The sequence below is a fragment of the Zea mays genome, chromosome 10, assembly GCF_902167145.1.
Source record: "Zea mays cultivar B73 chromosome 10, Zm-B73-REFERENCE-NAM-5.0, whole genome shotgun sequence".
Taxonomy (NCBI): domain Eukaryota; kingdom Viridiplantae; phylum Streptophyta; class Magnoliopsida; order Poales; family Poaceae; genus Zea; species Zea mays.
Genome location: NC_050105.1, coordinates 93306300 through 93333866, shown reverse-complemented (window position 1 = coordinate 93333866; position 27567 = coordinate 93306300). Strand labels below are relative to the sequence as shown.

The 27567-nt window shown below is 47.7% G+C and overlaps 1 protein-coding gene across 2 annotated transcripts in view; it reads right to left on the bottom strand.

Moving 5' to 3' along the window:
* Positions 1 to 5588, bottom strand: part of LOC118473566 (mitochondrial inner membrane protease subunit 2) — a 31653-nt gene extending 26065 nt beyond the window's left edge. The window contains exons 1-2 of one of the 2 annotated variants that reach the window (XM_035963413.1): positions 5164 to 5588; positions 4914 to 5079 (exon numbers count right to left, since the gene is read on the bottom strand). In XM_035963413.1, the coding sequence (XP_035819306.1) occupies positions 4914 to 5079; positions 5164 to 5381 (384 nt within the window). In that variant the 5' untranslated portion in view covers positions 5382 to 5588. The remainder of the gene's footprint in view (positions 1 to 4913; positions 5080 to 5163) is intronic. The other variant, XM_035963412.1, reaches the window with a different exon arrangement.
* Positions 5589 to 27567: the final 21979 nt, after the last annotated feature.

Genomic DNA, 27567 nt, shown 5'->3' with positions numbered 1-27567 from the left:
AGTCTGGACTATGGTACCATTTCTGCTGGGCTGGATCTTTATACTGAAGATAATTTTGAGGATTTTGTGCAGTTTTATGAGCCAGCCAGGCTTGGTATACCCAGGAGGTTTGGAGAGACAGCAGGACTCAGACATCATCCTGCTGTCATCAACAAGATTGCCAGAGTCACCATTCTTCCCAAGAGTGGTGATAAGAGTAAAATACGGGATAAGTTCTGGAATATCATCCAGCACATCATGAATGGTGAAGTCATGAATATTGTTCTTTTCATGATGAGGCGGCTTAATGATTTGAAAATGGACAAGAATCAAAATCTGGCATATGCTCCTTACATTATGGCACTCATCAAATCCAAGACAAGATTTGAGGGCCCTTGCGAGATTGTTCACACCCCATTCAGGCCTTTTAAGAATGAGATAGGGTTTCTCACCAGGCCACTCACTCCCTTCCCAGATGATGAGGAAGACCCTGGCTATGAGGGTGGAGCAGCTCCTAATGTTGAGGGACAGCAGATGCCTCCTCCTCCACCTCCTCCTCAGCCTCAGCACTATTGGGAGCCTGCTCCAGGATATTTTGATCCTTATTTTCACAATATGCAGCAAGGGCTGGAGACTCATATTGATACTCGCTTTGAGGGGTTGATGTCACATGTGGATCACCGCCTCGATGACATGCAGTCTCGCTTTGACAGTAACTGGGATGCACTCAACTCTGAATTTTCTGAGTTTCGTGATCAAATTCACACTAATGTCACTGATCCCATCATGTCAAGGCTGAATAATATGCAACAAAGTTTTCAAGATAACATGGGTGCTCTCTCCAGTCAATTTGACAATCTTTCTACAAATGACAACATGCATGATATAAGTCAGAGGCAGCAGCAGCTCCAGCAGGACTTTGGCCAGTTCTCCTCCCTGTTTGACACCTTCAGCACTCATTACTACAACATGCATCCTCCGCCGAGTGATCAGTGAGGCCTCTCCTTTCTGGCAATTGATGCCAAAGGGGGAGAGAAGTGGAAGAGAAGTTGTCTGGCGTCTCCTTCAGGGGGAGTTGGTGGTTCTATGTGGACATTAAGACCATGCATATGCATTTTACCTTTTTTCATGCCGCTTGCATTAGTTTATGTCTTACGCACTTGGAACTGGTTTGATCTATTAACTCTATGTCGTATGTCTGTGGACTATTATCTGTAATATTCTGTGGGATGAACTATGTTTTAGTTCAAATTACTCTGTGTGTGGTTAATCGAGGTGTGATTATAATTGCTGCGCTCACTCTACGGATCATATCTTGTATGCCTCGATAACCATGATTGTAGGAAAGTCTCCATCAAGCTCCAATATATTATGTGTGTTATATCTTCAACTTCAAACAATCCTGCACACACTTAGGGGGAGCCTTTCTTACATACTGAGTTTCTTATTGGGATTTATCTATCTCTCGGACAGAATTTCAAATCAAGATAAGTCCTATGAAACTTATCTCCAAGATCTATCTTATCCTTAGGTATGAGAGAGATTTGGAGAAACTAAACTTCTCTTTAATATACTATGTGTTGTTGTCATCAATTACCAAAAAGGGGGAGATTGTGAATCATCTAGGCCCCTTTGGTAATGTTTTGGTAATTAATGACAACTGTTTGTGGACTAACGATTCTTGAAGAAATAAGAATGCAGGGTTGGACCACATAGAACAGGAAATGTTGAAGAATCATCCGCATTAGTTGTGGATCAGATGAACGGAAAGGTATAATATATGTTTTACTTTTGCCGGTCTTGAGGAGTTTAGAGAAGATACCTGACCGGATTAGTAGGCTAGATAGCCGTACTATTAAGAGGGGTCAATGACTTCGATCTGTGTAAAACTTAGTGCCTCATAGAGCATCAAGTAGTTGCATTTGCATGAGGACTAACAGCGCTTCATTTCGCGAGTCAAAAGTTCCTTCAAAAGCATGTTTGAAAAATTGCGAAGTCATGGACGCGCGGACTGTCCGGGCCTTAGGGGCGGACCGTCCGCGGTCCACCAGAGGGGTCCGAAGTCTGACCATTTATATTGACATTGTGTTCTATGGCACTGCGGACCGTCCGGGCCTTAGGGCCGGACCGTCCGCAGTCATGACCAGAGAAGGGTGGCTTCGGGCCAGTCCCTGAATTATAGGCGGACGGTCCGCCTGTGAGGGGCGGACGGTCCGCAAGTGTCAAAATCGTTTTTGGACAGGGACTGTGTGTTTTTATAGATTTGTACTACGGACTGTCCGGGGGACCAGTCCGGACAGTACAGTCTCAGGTCACGGACCGTCCGGGATTTATAGCCGGACGGTCCGCGTGTGTTAACTCTGTTTGATCCGAGGCTCGGGTGTTTGAATTTGCCAGGTCGCGGACGGTCCGGCCTTGAAGGGCGGACTGTCCGGACCCACCTTTTGAGTCAGCTCTGACATGGTTCAACGGTCATTATAGCCGTTATGATGTACGGCGGACCGTCCGGCCCTAGGGCGCGGACGGTCCGCGTGTGCGCAGAATTGCCCCCTTTTGCACATAACGGTTGGTTTTAGATGGGGGGCTATAAATAGAAGGGTAGCTCGTGTGAGAGAGTGCTCTTGGCCATTCCTTGCACACATTGAGCTCATTTGTGATCCTCCAACTCACTCTCTCACACTCTTTGCTTGAGATTGCATTCTAGTGAGAGATTGAGGGTTCCTAGTGCATTTGCATCATTTGGTGATTCTTGAGGCACTAGGTGGTACACCGAGCAAGCGTCGTTGGCTTGTTACTCTTGGAGGTTGCCGCCTCCTAGACGGCTCGGGTGATTGTCTCCGTCGAGCTCTCCAAGAAGATTGTGGAGAAGCCGCGGTGTGGATTGTGAGGGGTTCGCGCCTACCTCGCCGGAGCGGCAAAGGTGACATTAGTGGAATCGAGGTATTGAGTGATTTCTTGTCCACTTGGCTCAAAGATCAAGTCGTGTCTTGATAGAGGAGCAAGTGAGAGCTTGAAGTCCACCTCAACGTGGATTAGGGGTGATCGGCAAATCACCGATACCACGGGATAAATTTCGGTGTCTATTCCTTTTAGCATTACTTATTGCTTTGCAATTGATTAGTGATTTGCTTATTGTTCTTCAAGTATTCAATCTCCGTAGTTGTTTTTCATACATTGTTTACTTATTGACACTAGATAATTTATTCCTTTTGTTGTATTGATTAAATTTATTTAGTATTGTTGATTTTAGTCAAAACCGTCTATTCACCCCCCCTCTAGCCGGTGTCCTAGATCCTTCACTAGGTCGGGAGGTCCTTGACAAACTCCAATAGAGTACTAAAAAATTCTTCCCCAAAACCTCTTATTGGGGGCTATTGTTAAAATAATTATCCCAAAAAAATCTTAATCCACACCAGACTGCTAATAACTGCTCTCTAAAAAATTTGGAACAACCCCTGCCTCGAGCATTCTGAACAAACTAAAATGACATCTACGATTCTAAACAAAACATGTAGCAGGATGAAAGAACAATCTATCAAACTGATAGTTTCTACGCATGCATGCAACCGTATCTAATGCTAAAGTCATTTGGAGAAAGCTAACATAAGAGGTGGGGTCGGTGGTACGGCGGCGGCAGCTAGTGCACTAAGGCACAACTGAGCTGAGGAGGAAGTCGGCGCAGCTCCGACCATAGTCCGTCGCGATGGCCTTGATGTTGGCGATGATGAGCCGTGTGCGGAGGTGGTCCCACACAGGGACGGAGCTAGGCCAGTTTGCCGGTGTCAGCTGACACCGGTGACTTTTTAAAAAATCAATGGAAAATCTTTGATATGTACTAATCATCTATAGAGCTGACATCAGTGTCTAGTAGAACTAACACCGTTGGTTTCTTCAGTTGGGCAGCTGGCTTCGCCTCTGGTCCCACAGCCGCTCCAGCACACCCGTCCAGTCTATGTTAGGTGTAACAATTTCGTTTTGAACCATCCGAATTTTGTTTTATTGACTAAATTTTGACTTTTGTGTTTTTATATTTTGAACCGAAATCCATCTAAATTCAGACCAAAATTCGTTTTTCGGTTAGTAGCGGAAACGGGAAAAATTACCGAGATTCGGTGATTCCGGTGTGGGATAGTAAACAGTGGTCCAGGTCCATGTGCGTCTAGATTGGGGAAGGAATAATGACGCGCAAATATGAGGGAAGGGAGGCCACAAATGAGGGACGCGAAGCTTTTGGGGGAAGGAAAAGGGACCTGTTAGAGCTACAAAAAAGTGATTGTTTCCCTAATATTGATTTTGGGGTTAGTTTAAGGTTTCTTTTGGAGTTGCTCTTAGAATTAGAATAAAAGGCTTGTAAGATACCATGTCTTATTAAATCTTGAGGACAATACCACCAGAGAAAATGAACAGGAGTGAGATATTTAAGGCTTCAAGCTAGTTTTTATCCACCAAACAAAGAATGAAATTGGTACTTTGAACTTCTTAACAAGTTTAAAGCTGCATCAGTTGTAGTTCATCAATGATGACAGTGACACAAGTCTAATGGTGGGCATGCCATTAAAGCACCAAAGTTGGCTCAAATACCACCATGAGCCATGAGTTCCCCAACCCTTACACAAATTTGCATAGCACAACAAAAATAGGGGGATACAAATATGAGCAATGAAATAGCATGTCAATGGCTTGGATTTGCAAAGCATACAATTAGATCCTCCAGTGACCAAGGTGCCAATTCAAGATGAAGATGCATTCATCATGATTAAAAACATCACTAGGAATAAAGGACTAAAACTATCACTTCGGTAACCAGGTGAAGTAAGCAACTGGCTTTTATGCGTAACACAGCTACACAGTCAGGACTTCCATTTTGCAATTCACAAGCAATTTATCCTAGGCCAATAACGCAGTTGTGTCCAATAACAACATGAATAACTTACAGGGCCATAGGATCTCGAGTCAAAGCTGGTGGCGGCATTGTCACCTTCAACCCAGCAGCGCCCCTGCGGGATCTGCTGGATCTCCTGCTTCTCCGGGATCTGGATCCAATCCCCAGGCAGCGCAATCAGCCTCTTCACCACCAGTTCACGATGGTCCCTCGGCGACCTGCGTCGAGCAACAGCGGCTACATCAACAACCAATTAAGAAACGGCCACGGACCGGGAGGCCAGCGGCGACGACTTAACTTACCTGAAGACGACGACGTCGCCGCGGGAGAAGTGGTAGCGGTGGAGGCAGCGCTTATCTACCAGAGCGCGTTCGGCCTGCTGCGGGTCGAAGGTGGGGTGCATGGAGGCGCCGTGCAAGGTGACGTAGGAGGCGCTCCAGTCGGCGATGGTGATGCCGAACACGCCGCCGGTGATGCAGCCTTTAACGATCGGCCAGACGGCGGCCAAGATTCTCGCCATGCGCGCGGAAAGGAAAGGGACCAGCGGATGACAGCGCCTCCGCCGCTTGCCGTCCCGTCAGGGTGACTGGGTGAGGGAAGACGGGATGACACTACTATCTCCGTCTCTCCCCTCCGTTCCGTACTTTTTTGTTAGGTTTTCTCACAATTTCAATTCCTCATATGTGCTACATCGTATTTGGAAGTTTAAGATAATTTCAAACACACCAATTTATATCTTAATTTATAAAAATTGGATTATTAGTTTCTTAACAATTAAGAAGTTAGCTCCCCTAGCTAAAACTAGTTTATAGAAATTAAGATGTTTCCAAACATTATTAACCAGTTTTTTTTTCATATACCAACTAACAGAATTTGTATTTCCAGACATGTTGTCTTTGATGAAAACAGGTTTCCTTTTAGGGAGCTCTCTACATCTGGATTAACCATTCCCGAGTCCACCATCGAGCCGGCACGGGCACCATTATGAGGTAGGGCAGCTAGCGAAACAAAGATAGAGGGATGGATCCGCGCATGAATGTCAGATGGTTGTAGTGGTGAAGCTCGTGATGCTCTGGATGAGACTGACTTTATATGCCCGAAAGGACCAATCAGGTGGATCATTTGGATAGAGGAAGAGATAGGTGGGTGCACTGCCCTGCCACACAGAAAGAAGATAGCTTCGTCTCAGAAGTGAGCTCGGTCTCACAAGTTAGCTCTGTCAATCTTCTCACATGTTTATACAGACTGAAGATAGAAACTAGATGTTAATGTTTTTATCAATGTATTGTATCAATGTATACTATAGTATGTTAATGTTTTTTAACCCCCACGATGTTCTTCTAAGCATTCAGATATTGAATGAAAGGCAACGACAAGCCATCACGAGGAAAGGCTTTTCCAACATCCTTGATATGACCCTTGATGCTCTTGGTAGCCAATCACATCTCCGGTGGTTGATGGATAAGCTTAACCACAAGGACATAACAATTTGACCCGGTCTAGGCAAGGAGCTAAAAATTACCAAAGAAATTGTTTATGTTAGTCACTCGTTTTTTATTTCTAAAAGATATAAAAACAAGGCAACACAAGTTATTAAATTAGAAGCTTCTCCCTTCAACTAACTCTTCTTTGAAGGTTAATGAAAGGGATAATATAAAAGGATATGACAATAAAGTAATGAAAATAGTATGTAAATCAAGAAGAGCAAAACACATCACTCATCTGGATATGCACACTTGCATTTATTTCATTCCTTGCAAATACGAAATGATTACAAGTGTACCTTTAGCTTCACACAAGCTAGAGCCCGAAGGTATCTTTGAAGGCTGAGCGATCCAGTGCTCAGGACTCAAAAACTTAATTTATGTATATCATTGTTCCTCTATTTATAGTCGTGGGGTATAGCTTCAGATGAAATTACAAATATGTCCCCAAATCCTATACATAGTTACTACAAACATTATGAGGAAAATAGTGTACTTTTCCAACTACATATCTTGCAGATCAAGTCTTCCATGATTTTTATCTTCGTCTCTGCTTCGTAAGCCATAGCTCAGGAGTGGCACACAAGAAGCACTACGAACATTTCCATGACGATATATGGATGCTCAATCGTCCTACTTGTAAGTCTATCATGTTGGCATGTTCATATTTTTGGAACTTCCTTTGGAAATTCAGATTATACATATATATCTAACATTGTTTTGATATTTTAAGTTATACAACTTGTGCAGACGACTCACATAATGCATTTTATTTTTTGTAGCTATATTATTTGGACCACCTACATGACGCTACAACCCAAAACAAACGTGGCACACCTCGTAGAAAAATCTTTCATAAAAGTACTATACAAGCACTGACAAAAGCTAATAAGAGGACGCCATGACAAGGCGGGGAACCATTTCGACATCATGTGGTAAGCTATTTCTCCTAAAATAATTAACCTTTTTGTGCATAACTATTCGTGTTAATATTCTGGAAATGTGGTACACTTGTAGCATCAACCTTAGTTTTGTGTATCATTCCTCATAAACATGTATTAGGCATCCAATATTATTCACACCATGCAACATAATATGGATAATTGGATTAATTAATTTATACTTCATTTTTGAAAGGAGTACGGACGCCTAAGAGGGGGTGAATTTAGGATTCTAAAAATATCGCTAATATAGGCTACAAATAATTCTCCTAAACAAAACATATAAAAATAACTAAGCAATAAGAGTGCAATCTAGGTTTTGTCTAAATGTTGCTATGTAACACCCTAAATTTGGGGTATAAAATTTCTTCTCTAAATGCCTATCAAATTCAGGTGTTACCCTTTGTCTCTCTCTTTAGTCTCTCTCTCCCTTTTTCTTTTGAGTAGAATTACCTTAATTTAGTGAGGGATTAATTATTTACTTTGTCAAAACTATGTGAGTCATGAATTGCTGCATCTTGCTGAGCCTAAATTATTCTTTGATTTGATGCACATGGTTGAATTATTTGAATTTGGGTTTGTGTTTGAATTTGAATTGAGTTCACTAGAGAAAATAAAAAGAAAAGCTTTTAGAAAATCCCTGGAAAAAGGAAAATCCACTTTCAGCCAACCAGCCCAGTCCAGCCAGTGGGGCCGCGCGCGTGCCTGCGCCGCCAGACAGGTGGGCTCCACCTGTCAGCGACGGTTTCCTCCCCCGCACGCTCTCTTACCCCTCCCTCTTCCTAGTGGGGCCGGTTTGTCGGCACCAGCCGCCTTCGCCTACGCGCCCCCGTTCCCTCTCTGCATCGTGGGCCCGCCTCGTCAGCGCAACGAGTCGTTCCCCCGCGCACCCCACTCCCTCTCTCTGCACTGTGGGACCTTCCTGTCAGCTCTGCCTTCCCCGCGAACCGTCGTGGACCAGCGCGCACGCACGCCGAGAACCCCGGCCACATCGCCTGCCCACGCGCCCCAACTCCCTTTAGAGCACCGCCCACACTCACTCTCTCTCCCCTGCCTCATTTCACGCAAGCCCACCCTCTCTCGCGCTCTGCCCTCGCCGCTCATGCTCGCCAGAGTTCCGCGCCCGTCGTACCGGCCATCCAGCCTGTCAGAAGCTGCGCCAAGCCTCCCCGAGCGCCATCCTGAGGTGAGGAACTCGCTCCCGTGCTCTGTTTCCTTTAATTCTGCCTCGCCATGGCCAATTCGTCCCTGTCGGAGCTCGGCCGCGCTTGCTCGCCGCCTCCGCACGATGGCCGGCCAAATTGGCCCGCATCCCGTGCCTCTGTGTTGGCCCATAGCACTCCCCTACCCTCGCCGGAACTAGTCTGAGTCTTAGCGCACTCGATTGCCCTACCCCGCCGTCGGGATTCCTCATTGGAGTAACCCCGATCAACCCGGAGCTCCCCTTCTGCCGTTCTCCCATCTCTGGCCTCGATCTCATGGTCGGAATCCAACCAGTGAGTTCATCGGGTTCTTCTCGCCAGTCCTGGGCAACCCTGGTGACCTCGGAGCCCCTGTAGCCCACACCCGCCCCAGCTCCAGCGACTTCACTGCCGAGGAGCAGGGGCGACGCTGCCCGTAGCCATAACCCCCCCCCCCCGACGTTGATCTCAACCGTTCGATCTCGATCACGCTGTCTAGATCTCCGGATACCGCTTCGCGCTCGCTGGCTTAGCGTCTGGGCCCATCTATCGGCCGCCTCTGCCCCTGGCACTGGTCCCGACCGGTCAGTCTGCCTCCCTGCCCTCGGTCACTAACAGCCCTGGCCCACTGGTCAGTGTGCGCCCGCGCTCGCGCGCTTGCCCACTAGATCTGTTCTCGGCCGTTGATATGAGATCCGATGGCCGAGAAAGCCCGATACCCCTTCAGGTGGTAAAATTGTTAAAGAGACCCCCGACTTTTTAGAAATCAACCCGCCATCCCTGGTTTTCACGCGCAAGCCCCTGTAATCTTGCAGATTGAACCCTGGACTTTTATTTAGTCACATAATTGGACCTAATTTTGTATTTTAAACTTCAAAACTTGTTTATTTCATGTCTTTTGCATATAAACTTCAAATTGAGTGATTCAAATTGCAAAATGTTCATAGAATTTTTCTCTGTCCAAATAAATTATGATCTTTCACTGTCTGCATATCCTAATTTTATGCCTAGGCTATATGTTAGTTTATGTTATAGTTTATTTAATTAATAAGATAAATAAAAAGGAAACCCTAGTGGTAATTAGATGTTTAATCTTGTGAGATTAATAATATGTAGTGTATGGATTAATCCATGGTATTACTTTTGTGTCTCATTAAAATAAGTGGAATTGAAACTATGTAATCATGGAGATAGACAACACTTAGAGAGTAACAAACTTCTAAATGTGTTATTTCACCCTATAACCTAAACTATCTCTTAAGTTTTTGTTGTTCTTATGAGATGTGTTCACTTGTATTTATGATTGGTGTGCTGTTCATTTGTCTTTATCCAAATGTATTGAATGCATGATTGCTTTATTTAGACGACAAGCAACCCATGGTTCCTGAGTGTGTTGCCGAAGCCCTTCTTGAGCAACAACCTAGTGATCAATGGGGAGTAGCGCTCTCCGGGCAAAAAGGGAATCACGACTCGTGGGTAAAGTGTGCAACCTCTGCAGAGTGTTAGAAACTGGTATATCAGTTGTGCTCACGGTTAAGAGCAGCCTTGGGATCCTCTTTGATTAGAAGAACTTTGGATACTTTTATGATGATGGCTAATGATGATGGATATAACTCTGATCTCTGGTATTTCCTCTTGGAGGGAGTACATTTGGGTAATAACTGGGTTTATTACTAAAATTTGGCTCCATTATTAGTAATAAATACTTGACTAACTAAAAGCTACTACTTAACCTTAACTCCACATATCAATGTACTCAGCAAATGTTCTGTTTGGCTAAGGTGGACTAGCTATATGTAGAGTTAAGGCTAAGCAGTTGCATTTAGTTGGTCAAGTATTTATTACTATTAGTAGAGCCATGTTTTAGTAATAAACCCAGTTATTACCCAAAAGTACTCCCTCCAAGAGGAAATACCAGAGATCAAAATTATAACCATCATCATAAAAGTATCCAAAGTTCTTCTAATCAAAGAGGATCCTAAGGCGGCTCTTAACCGTGAGCTCGGCTGATATACCAGTTTCTAACACTTTGCAGAGGTTGCACACTTTACCCATGAGTCGTGATCCCTTTCTAGCCTGGGTTGTACAGACCTGATCTTCATTACCGAGGTGAATGGCCAGGGATACACTACGTAGCCTTTACAAAGACTCCCCTGGTATATAGTTGCTCGTTAGGTTTTGCCAGTCGTACAAACGCAGTACACCTCCCCAAGGTGGGTGACTAACAAAACCAAATCAAATGAACCTCTGCACCCCCTTGGCAGAGCGAGCACTATGCCCCAGCCCCCATTGATGGCCCTCAGGCAAAGCCAACTACACCCTCAGGTTCATCTAATCAATCAGCTAAGGGCATCCCATTCCACCCTCATGGTTGCACTGTTATCCCGGGTGGTCACTCCACGAACAGGTCCTTATGGAGAGGTACTCAGGAAAATGGCCTGAATCCCCTAAAGTATCACAATATCATCATCGAGATAACATCATCGTATCATAAATATTCACATCATGTTCATTGATTAAAGTAAAGCAATAGCATGAAGCTAACCATAGTAACCCAAAAGGTAATCAAGGACAAGGTAAATACAAAGCTAGTCAATCCTTAGGTTTCAATTGAGTAATGCGGGATAGCGAATTATAAAGTAAATAGGACATAATGGGTCAGAGGACACTTGCCTTCACCAGGTTGTGCTCAGGGAGATCTTAGGCAACACACTCAGGAACCACGGGCTGCTCGTCTATATAAAGCGATCATACATTCAATACATTTGGTAAATGAAAAAAATGAACAACACATCAATCATGTACGAACAATAGAACACATCTCAAAAGGAAAAGTATAAACTCAAAAGGGAGTTTAAATTATGGGGAAAACTAATCACATCTATTAGTTGATTATTCTTTAAGTGTTGTCTATCCCCATGGTTACATAATCTAATTCTACTTATTTTAATGAGATATCAAATTTAAACTAGAGATAAGTTCATACATCACATATTATTATCTTCACAATATTAAACATCTATTTACCACTAGGGTTTCCTTTTTATTCATTTTATTAAGTGAATAATTCAACACATACACTAACCTATAGTTTAGACATAGAATTAGAGTGCACAGACACTGGATGAACATAATTTATTTGAACAGAGAATATTCTTATGAACATTTTGCAATTTGAACCACTCAATTTGGAGTTCATATGAAAAAGATATGAAATAAACAAGTTTTGAAGTTTGAAATACAAAATTAAGTCCAAATCTGTCATTATTTAAAAGGCCAGGGGTCCATTTATAAGATTCCAGGGGCCTGCGCACAAATTCAAGGGATGTCGGATTGATTCCTGGAAACTCGAGGGGTTCTTTAGCAAAACTGCCGCGCGAAGGGGTACAGGGTCTCCTCAGCCGTCGGATCCACGATCTACGACCGAGATTAGATCCACGAGCAAGCGCGCGGACGCGGGCGCAGGCGTGCACTGACCAGCGCGCCAGAGCAGTCAGCGACGGGGGGCGGGAAGCGGACGGATCGGTCAGGCCCAGTGTCAGGGGCACAAGCGGCCGACAGGTGGGTCCAGGCATAGGGTGCGTGTGCACGAAGCGGTATCCGGTGATCCGGACCGCACGATAGAGATCGGGCAGCCGAAATCAAGCACATGAGGGGTTAACGGCCACGGGCGGCGCCACTCTTGCTCACGGCGGTGAGGTTGCCGGAGCCAGGGCGGGTGCGGGCTACGACGGTTCCGAGGTCATCGGGGTTGGCCAGAATTGTCGAGGAGGGCTCGACGAACACGCTGAGGGGGACATAACGGACCAATGCCGGGGCACAGGGCCGGGCTAATTTGGCCAGTCACCGTGCGGGCAGGGCGGACCGCCGCGACTGAACTCTGGCGAGGCCAAATTGGCTACGGGTAGGCATGAATAAGGAAAACCAAACACGAGAATGAACGTCTCACCTCGGAACGGAGCTCGAGGCGGCTTCTAGCGGGCTGGGTGACCGGCACGGCGGGCGCAGGTCTCCGGCGAGGTCGAGCAGCGAGGGCAGAGCGCGAGAGAGGGTAAGCTTGCACGAAATAGGGCACGGGAGCGAGTGTGGGTGCGGGCGAGGCTCAAAAGAAAGCTAGGGTGCGTGTGCAGGCGACGTGGCCAGGGATCTCGGCGTGCGTGCACATCGGTCCATGGCGGTTCGCGGGGAAGGCTGAGCTGAAAGGGCGGTCCCATGGCGCAGCGAGGGGGAGAGCGGGCGCGCGGTGAAACCGTTCAGCGTGCTGACAGGACGGGCCCGCGAGGCAGAGAGGGAAAGGGCGCGCGAGCAAGGGCGATTGGTGCCGATAGAACGGCCCCACTGGGCAGAGGGAGAGGGGGAGGGAGCGCGCGCGGAGAGAAAACTGCCGCTGACAGGTGGAACCCACCTCTCAAGCGCGCGCGGGCGCGCGGCCTGGCTAGGCCGAGCTGGACCGGTTTGGGCTGAATTGGTTTTCTCTTTTTTGAAGGAATTTATAATTGCTTTTCTTTTTTTATTTTCTCTACGGTTTTCAATTCAAATTCAAACTAATTCAAACATGTGCAACAACCCAAAGAATGTTTAAGCTCAGCATGATGCAACATTTCATGACTCATATTGTTTTGACAAAATAAATAACTAATCCCTCACTAATTAAGCTAAATCTATCCAAAAAGAGAGAGAGAGAGGGGAACTAGAGAGAGATACAAGAGTAACACTTGAATTCGGTAGATAGTTAGAAAGAAATTTTATACCCCCAAATTCAGGGTGTTACAGACCTATCCCCCTTAAAAAGAATCTCGTCCTCGAAATTCAGGGTTGACTAGCAAAGAGTTCAGGGTTGGCTTTCAAATCATCTTCTCTTTCCCAGGTTGCTTCTTCTTCTGAGTGATGGCCCTATTTGACTTTGCACATCCTGATGGTGCTTCTTCGAGTGACCCGATCGGCTATCTCCAGAATCTGAGTTGGCTTCTCAATATATGTCAGATCTTCTTGAACCTCAAGGTCCTTTGTTGACAACTACTCCTCTGGTACTCACAAGCATTTCTTCAGTTGAGACACATGGAACACGTCATGCACAGCTGACAGACTCTCTAGTAAGCTGAGTTGATATGCCACTTCTCCACGTCTTGCTTGAATCTGGTACAGTCCGATGTATCGAGGCGCTAGCTTTCCCTTGACTCTGAATCTTTTGATTCCTCTGATCGGTGACACCTTCAAGTAGACATAATCTCCCACTTCAAAACTCAGTTCTCTCCTTCGCATGTCAGCATAGCTTTGCTGTCCTCAGATTCTCTTGAACCATTCTGATGTTCTCTTCAGCTTCAAGCAGAATATCTAGGCCGAACACCTGTGTTGGGGGCCTTCCTCTTCCGAAGGTCCTCAAAAATGTGTCTAACCATATGTTTTCAGCATGATTATGAATAGTTACAGGAAGCTTCGGCTTTGAGATGAAGAACTTCTTCTGACGGGAGACTAAGTGTGGGCGATGAAGCTAAAAACCAAGGACCTTCGGCCTAACATATTGACGAAGCTCAAAGCATGATGATGACTGAAAGAGGCTAAAGATCTTATAGTCCTCAATAATCCATGTTAGAGTTATAAGCAGTTACCAGGGATATAAATGTACATTTATCCAGGCTGCGTCTCGTGCCTATAAATAGATGAACAGTAACACTGTACTGTTCACACTGAATTGTAATCGCTCTTGAGCCATTCTCGCTCTCTCACCTTCCATCAAGCCGAAGGTACTATTGTAATATGAATATTGTTTATGCTTATTTATGTTTAATGAGGATAAATGAATTACAAATATATAACATATACTGTTGTCATTCCTCTGTATCCCTTCATTTTATTATGTTCATGTTTATATTATGAAATTATGAAGGTGTGTCCTTCATGACCTTCGTTTGAAGATCATTATATCCGAAAGGGAATAATGCTTCGAAGGATGAAGGTCTTTAACCATTAACAATTGTGTTGCCTTGTTCTTGATCAATAGCATTTGAGAACAAGTGACCAACATTGGCACCCACCTCCGGTGAACTCACTTCCACAACCTTCGGAAGAACATCTACCTTCGACATGCCGCCGAAGAAGGCAACGGTGCCAGGGGCTGCTCTCCAACCACTGGACACAAATCAAGATGCCCTCTCTTTGTGAGAGGCTAGGAACCAAAAGAGGAAGGCCACCAGCCCAACTCTACAGGAAGAGCAAATTGATCAGGAAATCAGGGACCTAGAGGCCATCCATCAACAAGTGCAAAGGAAAAAGGAGAAGATGGCCTGGCTGATCGACCTTCAGAGGAAGATTGACGAAGCCACTGAAGAAATGTGTCATCTTACTCAAGATGACCAGGACCGAAGGCCCCAGCACAGAGAGCTTCGTCAGGAGAGCTCATTCAACGAAGAAGAATGGTACGATGACTTTCATCATAGTAACTTTACTTTTGATGATGCTTCTCCCCTAGAAGCAGAACTGCAGGCCATCCCATGGCCACAATCCTACAAGCCACCCCAGTTGCCCATGTATGATGGGCATTCGGACCCAAAGCAATTCTTGATGAGCCACGAGGCGACAATATCCTCATATGGAGGCAATGCCGCTGTCATGGCAAAGTCCTTCGTCATGGCAGTCTGAAGTGTGGCCCAGACATGGTACTCTTCTCTTCGACTAGGAACAATTACATCATGGTAGAAGCTCAAGGATATGCTGGTCACTAGTTTCCAAGGTTTTCAAACAAAGCTAGTTATTGCTCAGGCATTGTTTCAATGAACACCAGACCAGGAGGAATACCTTCAGGTGTATGTCTGAAGGTTCTTGCGTCTAAGAGCACAAGCACCCACAATGCCCAATGAAATCGTCATTGAGGCCATGATCAAGGGACTTAGGCTAGGACCCACAACTCAATATTTTGCTAGGAAACCTCCACAAACCCTGGAGAAACTTCTTCAGAAGATGGATGAGTACATCCGGGCCGATAATGATTTTTGCCAAAGAAGGAGGAAGCCTACATGTTTTCCGAGATGACCAGGGGCTTCGGAGGGAGACTTCATCCCAGGCATGTACGATCAATTCACAACTCCAATGCCAATGATGAAAGGGCAAGCAATGTTTAGCATAGCCATCACAGTTGTCAATCTTCAAGCATGCAACAGACTTCTTTCAGACCACCGGCTTCGAGGGGCAGGGGAGGAAGAAGTTTTGGTGGAGGACGATTTGGCAATCAACCCAGAAAGATGTACTGTCTTTTTTGTGGCGAGGACAAGGGCCACACAACAAGAACATGCCAGGTTACAATTCAGAAGCAGAAGGAAATTGCCGAAGCTAAGGCGCGACAGAGTCAGCCGAAGCAAGTCTTCCACACTGCTTCGTGTTATTCCCCATACATCCCAGAATACGTAGGCAATCAACAACCTACGACTTCTGTTGCTTCGGCAAGCCATTCCCTAGCCTCCTGGCCCCAGTTGTCACCACCACCATTGATCCACAATCAACAGCCAGAAGGGCGCCATCATATTCAGCAACAGCGCGACCTTCGGGAGGAGTCCGAAGCTCGCACAGTCAACAACACTGTGCCTGAGTCGAAGCATATTTACTAAAAAGAATACAATGCTCCAACCAAGGAATATGATGGTTTGATGTATCTTAACTCTTTCTTCCTTTTATATTTTCTTGAAAGAAAAACAATACAGGAGGGATAAATTTTCAACTTGATGTAATAATATTGTTGTTACCTCATCGAGTATGACAGAGTGAGTTCCGAAGCTACAAAGTCGTTCCTAAGGGAGCGCAGAGTAAGTTCTGAAGCTACAAAGTCGTTCCTAAGGGAGCGCATAGTAAGTTCCAAAGCTACAAAGTCGTTCCTAAGGGAGCGCAGAGTAAGTTCTGAAGCTCAAAAGTCGTTCCTAAGGGAATGCAGAGCCAAAATACCACCTAAATCAAAGGTGAAGAAGCTCCAAAGTCATTCCTAAGGGAATGCAGAGCTTAAATACCACCTAAATCAGAGGTGAAGAAGCTCCAAAGTCATTCCTAAGGGGATGCAGAGCTAAAATACCACCTAAGTAAAAGGTGAAGAGACTCCAAAGTCATTCCTAAGGGAATACAGAGTCTAGGTGTATTTTTGTGGGTGCTCATCTTCGGCATAAACATCAAACTGCATCATACCATCACATCATTTTTCATAGCATTACATCATATTGCATCGGTGATAAAATTGTGGAAAAGGAAAAATGCCTCTTTGAAGATATTTGATGGATTATACCTTCGGCAGTCATAACCCTACACAACAGGGCAATCTTCGGCAGCAACACTATTATACAACAACCATTGTAAAGTATGAAGTATTCAAACAATAGAGGGGACAATTTTTCTTTACGAAGCATGAAAAGAAGGGAAGGTGTTTTTTCGCCGAAGGCTCAAAAATGGTATGTACACAAATTTCATGCATCACAAAGAAACAAGATTACATTAATATAAATACAAATATTTGGTGTTTGACCCATACACAAATATTACATTTCCTATTATACAAGAATCTAGTCTTCCTTCAGGATTCTTTTAGCGGCTTCATGTAAAAGTTTGTCGATGACTTCGTCAACAACTTCGTTAGCAATTTGCATAACATCTAAATCTTCTTTCATAACCGGATCAGCTTCGGGGTTGTATGGCTCCGGTGGGGGAGAGAGGCCGGCTGTAATAAATATATGATGGTGAATTTCGAAGGTAAAAATGAACAACAAGGCAAAAAGTTTCAAATAAAAAGTACCTATAATCATAGCACATTCGACAACTTCTTTAGCTTGCTTAGCTTTCTCACGGACATCGTGAGATTCTTTCTCATTCTTTTTAATGGCTTCATCAGCCATCTCACGACCACCCTTCATCCACACATCGGAGTAGAATTTACCACCCAATGTAGAAGCCTCAACCGAAGGGTCTTTAGTATTGTCGGCTGAAAGAATAAATTCTGGTTGGGCCGCGGCCTTAACATGTTCACATCTAGCTTTTTCTACAATTGCCGCAACCCCTCGGGCACTAGAAAAAGCACAAAAATCCCTGCGATCGCTAAGTATCTCATCAAAAGTTTCGGCTTCTTCACCTATCCATTGGATAACTCCTTTGTGGTCGTCACGAATAATTTTTTGATCTGAGGAATATGCCCCACCTTCGCAAAGCTATCTTTTAGCTTCTTCGCGCAATCCAAGGATCTTTCATAGCACCTCTCCCTAGAATCACGAAGCTCTTCAACATTCTTTTGTAGCCTTGAACTTGTCCACTCACTTATTTCTTGCTTTGCCTTCACAACTTCAAAATTTTCATTCATGTCGGCAAGTTTTTTCTTTAAATCGTCAACTTCAGCTTTGTGAGTTTTGGCTTGGGCATTAAGCCTGGCTTCGCTGGTTTTCAGCCTATCCACTAAGGAGAGCAGAATCTTATATTTTTCAAGGGCTTCATTCCTCAGTGTGATGACCTCTGACCGAAGATTTCCAAGTGCCATCTGACAGCTTTCGTCATTGGCTTCTTTTTGAGCCCTTAAAGCTTTACTAAGAATTAAGCTCTAATAACAAAAATATATGTGTGAGAACATAAAAACAGTAAGAAAACCAACAAACATAACTTATTTTACAAGCAAAAGTATGTATACCTTCAAGCTATTATAAGCAAGGCTATCTGCAAGTTCATCCTTTGACATAGCAAATAAGCCGAGCTCTAGCTTCGAAAATCCCATATTCTTTGCCATTTCTCGACAAACAGATATCTCCTTGTTGTCTGGTAGGCAATATAGAAAGTCATCTTCGTTAGTTCCATTGTATACCAAGGATCCTGGGGGATACTTCAGATCCTTGGCATATTGCCTAGCTTCGGCAATTTCCTCTTTTGATAATTTTTCCCTGAAGCACGACACACTATAAATTCCAATTCTTCAGTAGATGCTTCAGGGGCAGGGGACTCGAATTCTTCAATAGCCCTCTCTTTTTCTAACAGTAACGGAGCCTTCGCGGCATCTGAAGGTCTTGTTTCAGCCCCCTTGTCAACAACCTCCGAAGGTTTTACTTCGGCGGGAGCCGAGGGCCCAGTCTCAGCTGCAACCTGTGACATGCCAGCTTCGGCAGATTCCTTCGTATTTCTGCCTTCCGTGCTAGGTGCTTCAGCAGATGCAGGAGTTAACGCCTTTGTGGATTCTATAACAGCATCCAATACACTGACCATTCTCCTTCTCTTTGGAGTTATTGAAGCAATCTTTTCAACCTTCGGTAGTTCTGCTTCTTGCGATGAACTCAAAGTTTTTGGCTGCTTCGCTGCTATCTTCGGGTTTGGCTCTTCGGCCAATTCCACCCTGGCTTCGGCAGTAGCGGGGTGACTTGACTCAATAGCAGAGGACCCTTCAGGAAGCCTCGGCTCTTCTGCTATTTCCATGCGCTTAGGACAATGTGTTAAAACTTTAACCTTTTTTGGCTTCGGCGTAATAGACATCACCGAAACAACGGCTCTTCTTTTCTTCCCTTGCTTTCGCGATGGGTAGCAGTAGTCTAGGTTTACAAAACCAATAACATAAAAAACCCTATTTATCCTTTTCTTTTTCTTGGCCTCCAAAGGCTACGGTCATAGCGTCATCTTTGGCTCTTGAATAGGCACCAAGTAATTCATCACTGGTGGCTTCGATGGCGTCTAGCCAGTCGTCGTTTGGCTCATCAAATTGGCTTCTATATTTGAATGTGTACTTGGTAGAACCAACAGAAGCCTCCTTCGGCATCTCCCACCCACTCCCGAGCGACCACACTTTGTAGGCAATATGCTCCTAGACTAAGTCCCTAGTGCCTATGTAGGTGCATACCGTATTATAAGCAGCTTGGCATGCTTCTATGTCATTTCCAAGGGCAAGAGATGGCCTCCTAATGCCGGAGTGAGGCCATATGGGGCACTGAATAATTCCCTTGATGTCTTCCCTTTCAACCAAATCATTATTCACATAAAACCATTCTTGCATCTAGGCCCCTGGCCATCTCTTGCGAAACGTTGGCACTGGATTGCTTACTTCAGAACGAGTTATGAAGCCATAACAACCAAAGTTATTATGATATTGCTCTTTCCCAGTGGCCTTCGTCTCATAGAACAATTCATGCATGTTGCAGAAGCATTTCACACTTGGTTCTATTCCTTGGATCCTCATGGCCCAAATATAAACCCCTATCCTAATGATGGCTTCAGGGGTAAGTTGATGAAGGTAGACTTCGAATGTTTTCAGCACTTCGACCAGCACACTATTCAAAGGAAACCGAAGCCCCGCTTTCATGAAGCTTCTATAGACAACCACCTCGTCAGCTTCAGGCAAAGGGACATTACTCTCTCCCCAACTCGCACAATAGAAATGTCATGAAAATACCTTCCCCTCATGTCATGAATCTATCCTTGTTTAATTGTCAACTTTCCGAAGACAACATGACTTGGCCTCCAAGGCCGATCTTCGACACCATCATCTTCACTTTCTGCGTCAAAGTCTTCACTGTCACTAGAACTCTCAGATATCCCAACTAATGTCTCATGCACAATCTTTTCTGCATTGGTCCTCTCCATAGCTTCGTAAAACTCGAACAGAGCCGAATCGACAATCTTCTTCTCACCAGCGATCAAATCAAAACTTGTTGAAATGCCAAAGCTCAAATTCACGACAAAACAAGAGAGTTTAAAATGGCAAGCACAATGCAAACAACTGAAATAGCACAAGAAACGCTTTCAATACGAGCTCATAATTATATGCATAGCGCCCCACGACTTGGTGGGTCCAGCATGTCAGTGTCGTTTGCTATTCTAGCGAAGGGAAGGTGTTATTTCGGACCTTCGGCTAAATGCCTTCGTCCATGTCGCAGTCTAAATTTGTTACAAGGAAACAAATTAATACTGCGAGGGGCTACTGTTGGGGGCCTCCTCTTCCGAAGGTCTTCAAAAATGGGTCTAATCATATGTTTTCAGCATGATTATGAATAGTTACAGGAAGCTTCGACTTTGGGATGAAGAACTTCTTCTGACAGGAGACTAAGAGTGGGCGATGAAGCTAAAAACCAAGGACCTTCGGCCTAACATATTTGTTGGAACTTGCTCTCCTGGGCAAGATGATCCAACGGGGGAGTAAGTGGAGGACAAACAAGGTTTTAGCTCGGGATGGCAATTGCTATGTTAATCTAGCCTCTCAAGGGCACTATGCGGGGGTATTTATAGGTGCCTGAGTGCCCAGCATCTTGGATTAAGGACACATGTGCCCTCAGGCGCCTAGGTCATCCCCGGAATATTCCCATAAAGCAGGGTTACAGACTGTCATTACAGAAAAGCCTTTTATAAATCGGGCCCGTAATACACTCAGCCGCGCGGGGCCTGTTACAATGGGCCAAATTCCACGTGGGCCTTCGTGTTGGACGAGGACACGGGACGGGGCGACCTCGTCGTAGGCCTTCATCTTGTAGCGTGTTGGACGGAGGGTGGAAACTACCGGTCGCTTCGCCTCCGTTGATGCAGCGAGATTGGCGAAGGCATCGAGTGAAGGGTAGCGTCTTCGCCTTCGCCCCAACATTTGCCCTCCGAGGGACCAGTTCGACTAAGTCATCTGGTGCCGAAGACGTCGCTAGATGGTGGAGACGTTGCCCTCGCTCGAAGTGGTTCCGCGGTGGTTTTTGATGTGACCGTTGATGGACGCCGTACTGTTGGATTACGAGTTTCCCGAAGCGTCGCGTCCTGTGTATAAAAGGGGGTGGGGGCGGCGCAGGTTGAGTTTTACCTTTCTGCGCGCCACGAAAACCCTAGCCTCCTTTTGAAACTGCTCGTTTGCTCGCCTGCCCTCCTTGCTCCTGTTCGTCGGAGATCTGGCCCGCGTGAAGCAGACCGCACGCCGCCGCCGACGGTACGTAGCCATGCCGTCTTCTTCCTCGTCTGCTGCGACCACGCCGACGGCCGAGGCGTCGTCCGAAGATACCTCGAGCAATGTGGCGGCGACAGAGTTACGACTGGGTGATACGGTGGAGTTCGGCGTTTCGTGGATTTCGTCGGTCCGCGTGCAGGATATGCAACAGTTGGGATATTTTGGCAGCGGGGTTGGGCGTGTCCCGGGGGTAGAGGAGGTTCCTGAGCCCGAGGGCGAGTTGGTTGTTTTCGAGGCATTTTTCACCGCCGGCCTTCGTCTGCCTGCGCATCGGTTTGTGTCGGAGGTCCTGCAGAGATTCGAAGTCCAAGTCCACCAGTTGACACCTAACGCCGTGGTGGCTCTAGCGAAGTACGTCTTGACGATGACTTCGTATGGAGGTCAGCCTTTGGTGGAAGTCTTCGCCAAGCAATACTGTCCGCACTGGCAGAAAAGAAAAATTGGACATAAGATTGCACAATTTGGATCGTGCACTTTCACGCCGAAGTCCGGGAAGACTTCGATGGAAGTCGTGGAGTTGGTTCCCTGTGCCCGTAATAAATGGGGCAACTGGTGGGATTACTGGTTCTATGTTTTAGAGGCCGAAGTCGAAGACCACCCAGGGCTCCCCGCGGCCATTATGTGCTCCCATTATTATGTGATGTACCCGCCATTTGATGTAGCGGAGGATGATGAGAATGTAGGAGCCCTTTGGATCGTTGCCCGTACGAGTAGTGGGCGCGATCTAGTTGAGTAATTCATCGGGTATGGGGTGTGGCCCTTGGCGCATGGATGGGCGTTGGGCAAAGTATGCCCTCGCGAGATGCCCTCCCTGGGTGGGCGGAAAGTGCGAAGTCCACTTTTTGCTTTGGATGTGTGAGGCCGGGATCCTGCCACGGTCATGCGTGAAGCGGAGGATGGGGCGGTGCAAATTGTGGGGCGTTATGTGCCGAGGACGGAGGCCCTGTGGAGCTGGGATATTCGCGGATCCAACGATCGCCTGAATAGGGTCTTCGAGTTGAATCGCTTACCGTACGGCGGTTATCTCGGGGATGACGCTGTCGATCGCCGCGGGAAAGGGCCAGCGACTATGATTGAAGAATACCCTGCGCAGGAGGCCGCCCCAGCCACTAAGAAAAGAAAACTAGGTACTGCGGTGGGGGAACTAGGGGTCTCCGATAGTTTTGCTGTGGAGTTTATGGGGACGTGCGCAGCCCTCGGGGGAAGGATGTCTTCGCCCGAGCTCCGGGAGTCTTCGGCGCGTATGCTGGAGGTTACCGGGGGTCGGTGGCCCAAGAACGTTCCGATCCCCCATGCGGCTGGCGAAGACTTCTTTAGGTCTCGCATGGCTCGTGACTTGAGGGTGTTTCCTTATGAACGGAATATTGCTGCTGTTGTGTCGGCAGTGATGAACAAGGACCGTCAAGACGCTGCGTAGAAGCGCTGAGTGGTCGTCAGGATGGCAGATCCCATGCACGAGGCGAAAAGGGTGCGGGGGAGCGCAAAGGCTGCTGCCTCCGGCAGTAGCAAGCCGGTGCCGGCTGCGAAACCGGCTACCCCCGGGCCCAGCAAGGCGTCGACAGGCGCGAAGACTGCAGCCTCTTGCGGAACCAAGCCTCCCCCAGGCGGACCCGTGAAGGGACGGGAGGTGCCATCGCCCGCGAAGCTGCCTTCAACGGGTAGACGTGTTGCTGACTTCGACACGAATATCAGTGTCGAGGATTATCTTGGTAAATTTTTTTTGACCGGAGATATGTTGCAGGGTCGGGTGAGGGACAACTGGTTGTTGTCCCGCCTTCGGTGGCAACCACTTCGCCATCGGCGATGGTAAGGGCGAAGGGAGCCGCGCAGGACCCGTGGGTCGCCTTCTGCGCGAGCGGCGAGATTCTGACAGCCGCTGCCGCTAAGGACGTGGCGGGTACCATGTCCCAGCGGCTGAGGGAGGTGTCGCAGCAGCTGTCGAAGCAGCTGACGCAGCAACTGAAGCAAGTAAGTTGTGCTGGACTGCGATGTTTGTTGTTTCCATGAAGGTTTGGGTCTCATGTGTTTTTGTCAGGCGACCGACTTCACCGATCGTGTTGCGTCGGGTGTCCTGACTGCGGACGTCGCTGCCGAAGTCGAGAGTCTTCGGGCGCAGCATGCAGATGCTGTCCGGGAGAAGTCGGCTGTGGAAAGCAAAAACCGCAGGCTAGCGGAGAAGGTGGCCGCCTTGGAGGCCGAGAAGACGGACCTCCGGCACCGGCTGGCGGAAGAGAGGAGGGAGGCTAACCAGGCCGTCGCTGAAGCGTAGGCTGTGCGAGCGAAGGCTAAAGTGGCACGGGCGGAGAACAGTTTCGCCAGCCAACGCGCCGAGGAGTGGGAGGCGAGGTTCAACGCCCTGCGCGGTCGGGTGGACAAGGCCGAGGCCTCAGCGCGCTCGGAAGTCAAGCGGACGCATGCGCAGCTCGTGGAAGCGTACCGCGATCTGGGTGCGCGGACTACAGACTTCGAAGTACCCGACCAAGAGGCAGGCCTTTGCTTCCTCGAATGGTTGCAGGAGGAGCTGCTGGTGCTCCCGACTATTGTGAAGGGCTTCATGTCCTTCGCCTCCCTCGTCACCTGCGAGGGGACCATGAATGCGTTGTCCCGCGAGGGGTGCAAACACTACGAGGTCTTCGACCAATTAGACGAGAACTTTGAGCGTGAAATTTTCAAGGTCGAAGACTCTATGGTAAAGCAGTCAGCGGGGGCACTCTTCGATAGGATGTGGGGTCCGCACGGTCGGGAGGCGTTTAGGGAGCGGTCTGACCGGGCGAGAGAGCAGGTAAAGGTTATCTTTTGTTTTGTGTGGTTATGTGTTGGTATGTGTGGTTTTCCTGAATGAGTGTGGTGTTGCTGCAGATGGCACGTGCCGAGGATGTCGAGGACCTTGGAGATCTGGTAGGTGCGCTGCCCGAGGCTGAGGTCAACCCGGTGCTGCCCTCGGATGCCGGTGAAGGCTCCTCTGCTGCACCCATGCCTACTGTGGCCGGTGAAGGCCCTTTGCCAGCCCCTGCGCCGACGCCCGAAGATCCCCCGAAGGTGGTGGCGGAGCCGGCAGCCGAAGACCCCATGGCCGCGACTGGGCCTTCGCAGGTGGCTTAGTAGGTGTTGGGGAGTTTGTAAATTTTGTCTGTGTTACTGAACCTTGGTTGCTGTGCAGGTTCAGAATTTTGGGCCTGCGCACGCAATCGCTACCGACACTGCTAATTTTGTGGCGGCTTCAACCGTGGTTGCTGAAGATGATTCAGATGATTCTGTGTTTAGTGTTTTGAGTCTGATGATTCTGGGAGTTCGATTGTGTGGACAGAGGAGTCTTTGGATGAGGATTTGGATTACTTTGCAGCATTGGATGTGGCTGCGGCGGAGGCTTCTCCGTGTGTAATGGGTGATGAGGATCTTCCGAGTGCGAGTACTGGGCATAGGCGGCGAAGGGCAGTGGCGAAACGGAGAGTGAGTGAGTTGTCGCGAAGTGATAGGCATCATCATGTTGAGGTGGAGGGTGGTCGTCTTCGTGTGGACAGGACTGGCAAGCGGGAATTGCTGGCCTCGCCGGCTGGGGCGAGTGTAGGTGAGGGAGAGCTGCGAAGTCTGTTTGAGGGCGATGAATTGAGGATAATGCTGTTCAACTATAGGGAGATGGGTATCATCCCGAAGGTTGAGCCGATGTAATGTGTGATGCCCTCGGTGCATGTATGTAACTATAATTTGTATGATAAGGTTGCGTGCCTTCGCTGATCCGGTCGCGCCCGTAGGCGACTTGTGCACTTGATCTTGCGCATTTATTGTGTTGGTCCGGCTGCACCCGTAGTCGATTTTTGCACGGAGGATCCGACTGCACCCATAGGCGACTTTTGCACGGATGGTCTTTTGAAGAAGACTTCGATTTTGCGCACTTGTTGTGCTAGTCCGGCTGCACCCTTGGGCGACTTTTGCATGGATAGTCTTTTGAGGAAGACTTCGATTTTGCGCACTTGTTGTGCTAGTCCAGCTGCACCCTTAGGCAACTTTTGCACGGATAGTCTTTTGAGGAAGACTTCGATTTTACGCACTTGTTGTGCTAGTCCGACTGCACCCTTATGCGACTTTTGCACGGATAGTCTTTTGAGGAAGACTTCGATTTTACGCACTTGTTGTGCTAGTCCGGCTGCACCCTTAGGCGACTTTTGCGCGGAGTGTCGCACGCGAGGGTAGTTAGCGCTGCCCCTCGCGGTGACTTTGGTGTGGTCGAATGCCGAAGACTGTCGATGCGGTCTTTTTCGACATATTGTGTCTTAATTTTTGCGGGGGGTTTTACGGGTATATTGCGCGGCTCCGCCTCATTAAAAACCTCACCCCCCGGGAGGAAAAGAGTGCGGGCCGGAATAATAATGTTTGGTGAATTACAAGGGCATGATGACCCTGAGGATTCAAACAAAAAATTTGCGGAGATTATCTATATTCCAGGAATGTCCAGGTCTTTGCCAGATTGCGTTGTTAGTCTGTACGCGCTGGGAGACGACTTCGTCTTGACGATAAATGGTCCTTCCCACTTTGGCTCCAGCTTACCCCGTGACTCTGTCCGGGTTGTGCGGACAAGTACGAGGTCCCCTTTGTTGAATTATCTTGGGACGACTGCATGGTCGTGCCAGGCCTTCGTTTGGGCTTGGTATTTGTTGAGGGCCTGCAAGGCGAAGACACGGTCTCCGTCAATGAGATCTTTGGAGGTTGGCTGGTCGACGTCGGGTACGGCTGAAGCGCTTGTCCGCGGGGACCCATGTTTGATTTCCTGCGGGGTCATGGCCTCCGATCCTTATAGCAGGCGAAATGGAGTGAATCCGGTCGCCCGACACTCGGTCGTGTTCAGTGCCCAGACTGCTTCAGGTAGCAGGTCGGCCCATTTACCCTTCTTGTCGTCGAGGAGCATTTTCTTGATCGCCGTGAAAATCTTGCCATTGGCGCGCTCCATGACGCCGTTGGATTGCGGGTGGTACACTAAGGCGAAGGCAAGCTTGGTGCCGATGGAGAAGCAGAAGTCCCTGAAGTCTTGGATGTCAAATTGTTTGCCATTTTCAACTGTGAGCTCGGACGGGACTCCGAATTGGCAAACAATGTTTTGCCAGAAGAATTTCTGGGCGGTCTTCGATGTTATCGTGGATACTGCTTTTGCCTCGATCCACTTGGTGAAATACTCGATGGCGACGAAGGTGAACTTGAGGTTCCCTTGGGTCGTGGGTAGCGGCCCGACAATGTCCAGGCCCCAGCGCTGAAGAGGCCACGTGTGGGCGATTAGCTTTGTGAACTGCGAAGGGTTTCCTGAGCGTGGAGAAAATTTCTGGCAGGCTTCACAGGACCTCGTCACCCGATTCGCGGCGCAAATCATAGCAGGCCAGTAGAAGCCTTGATGGATCACCTTGGCGGCTAGGGCCCTAGGCCCTACGTGAGAGCCGCAAGTTCCGCTGTGGACTTCGCGCAGGATCTGGACGCTTTCGGTCTCGGTGACACATTTAAGCATGGGTTGACTGACCCCCTTTTTGTAAAGCTGTCCCTCGATGAGTGCGAAGTCCCGGCTTCAGTGTTTGTGGCGTTTGGCCTCGTTGATGTCGCTTGGATGGTAGTATCCCTGCAGGAACAGGGTTATTGGTGCCCGCCAGTCTTTGGTCATGATGAGGTTGACTATGCGGTGGCCCTCGGTGTCGTTGGTGATTTGGAGGCCCTCTAGGCTGCGGACGGCTGGCGTGCCGATGACATGGTAGAACTGAAAGGGAAATGTGCCCTTGGGCCATTTCTAAGTATTTTGGTGATTAAGTGTCCAACACAAATGGTTATGTGTTAAACTATGCCAAATGGTGGACAAAGTGCAAATCAATACAAAGGTATGATTCTAGACTTAGTACATTGGTTTTTGTGTACTAACATATTTGTCTAAGTGCTAGAATCAGAGAAAAGACAAATGGAAAAGACTTGGCTCGAGCAGCCAAGGCTCTGCTCAGTCTGGGTGCACCGGACTGTCCGATGGTGCACCAGATAGTGTCCGGTGGTGCACCAGACAGTGTCCGGTGCGCCAGGCTGGCGCTGGTCAACTAGCCGCTCTCGGGAACTCGACGGCGGCGTACGGCTATAAATCACCGGACTGTCGGGTGAGCCAACGGTCGGTCGCGCAATCCGCGCGTGACGCGTGGCCGGGCCAACAGTCTGATGGGGGCACCAG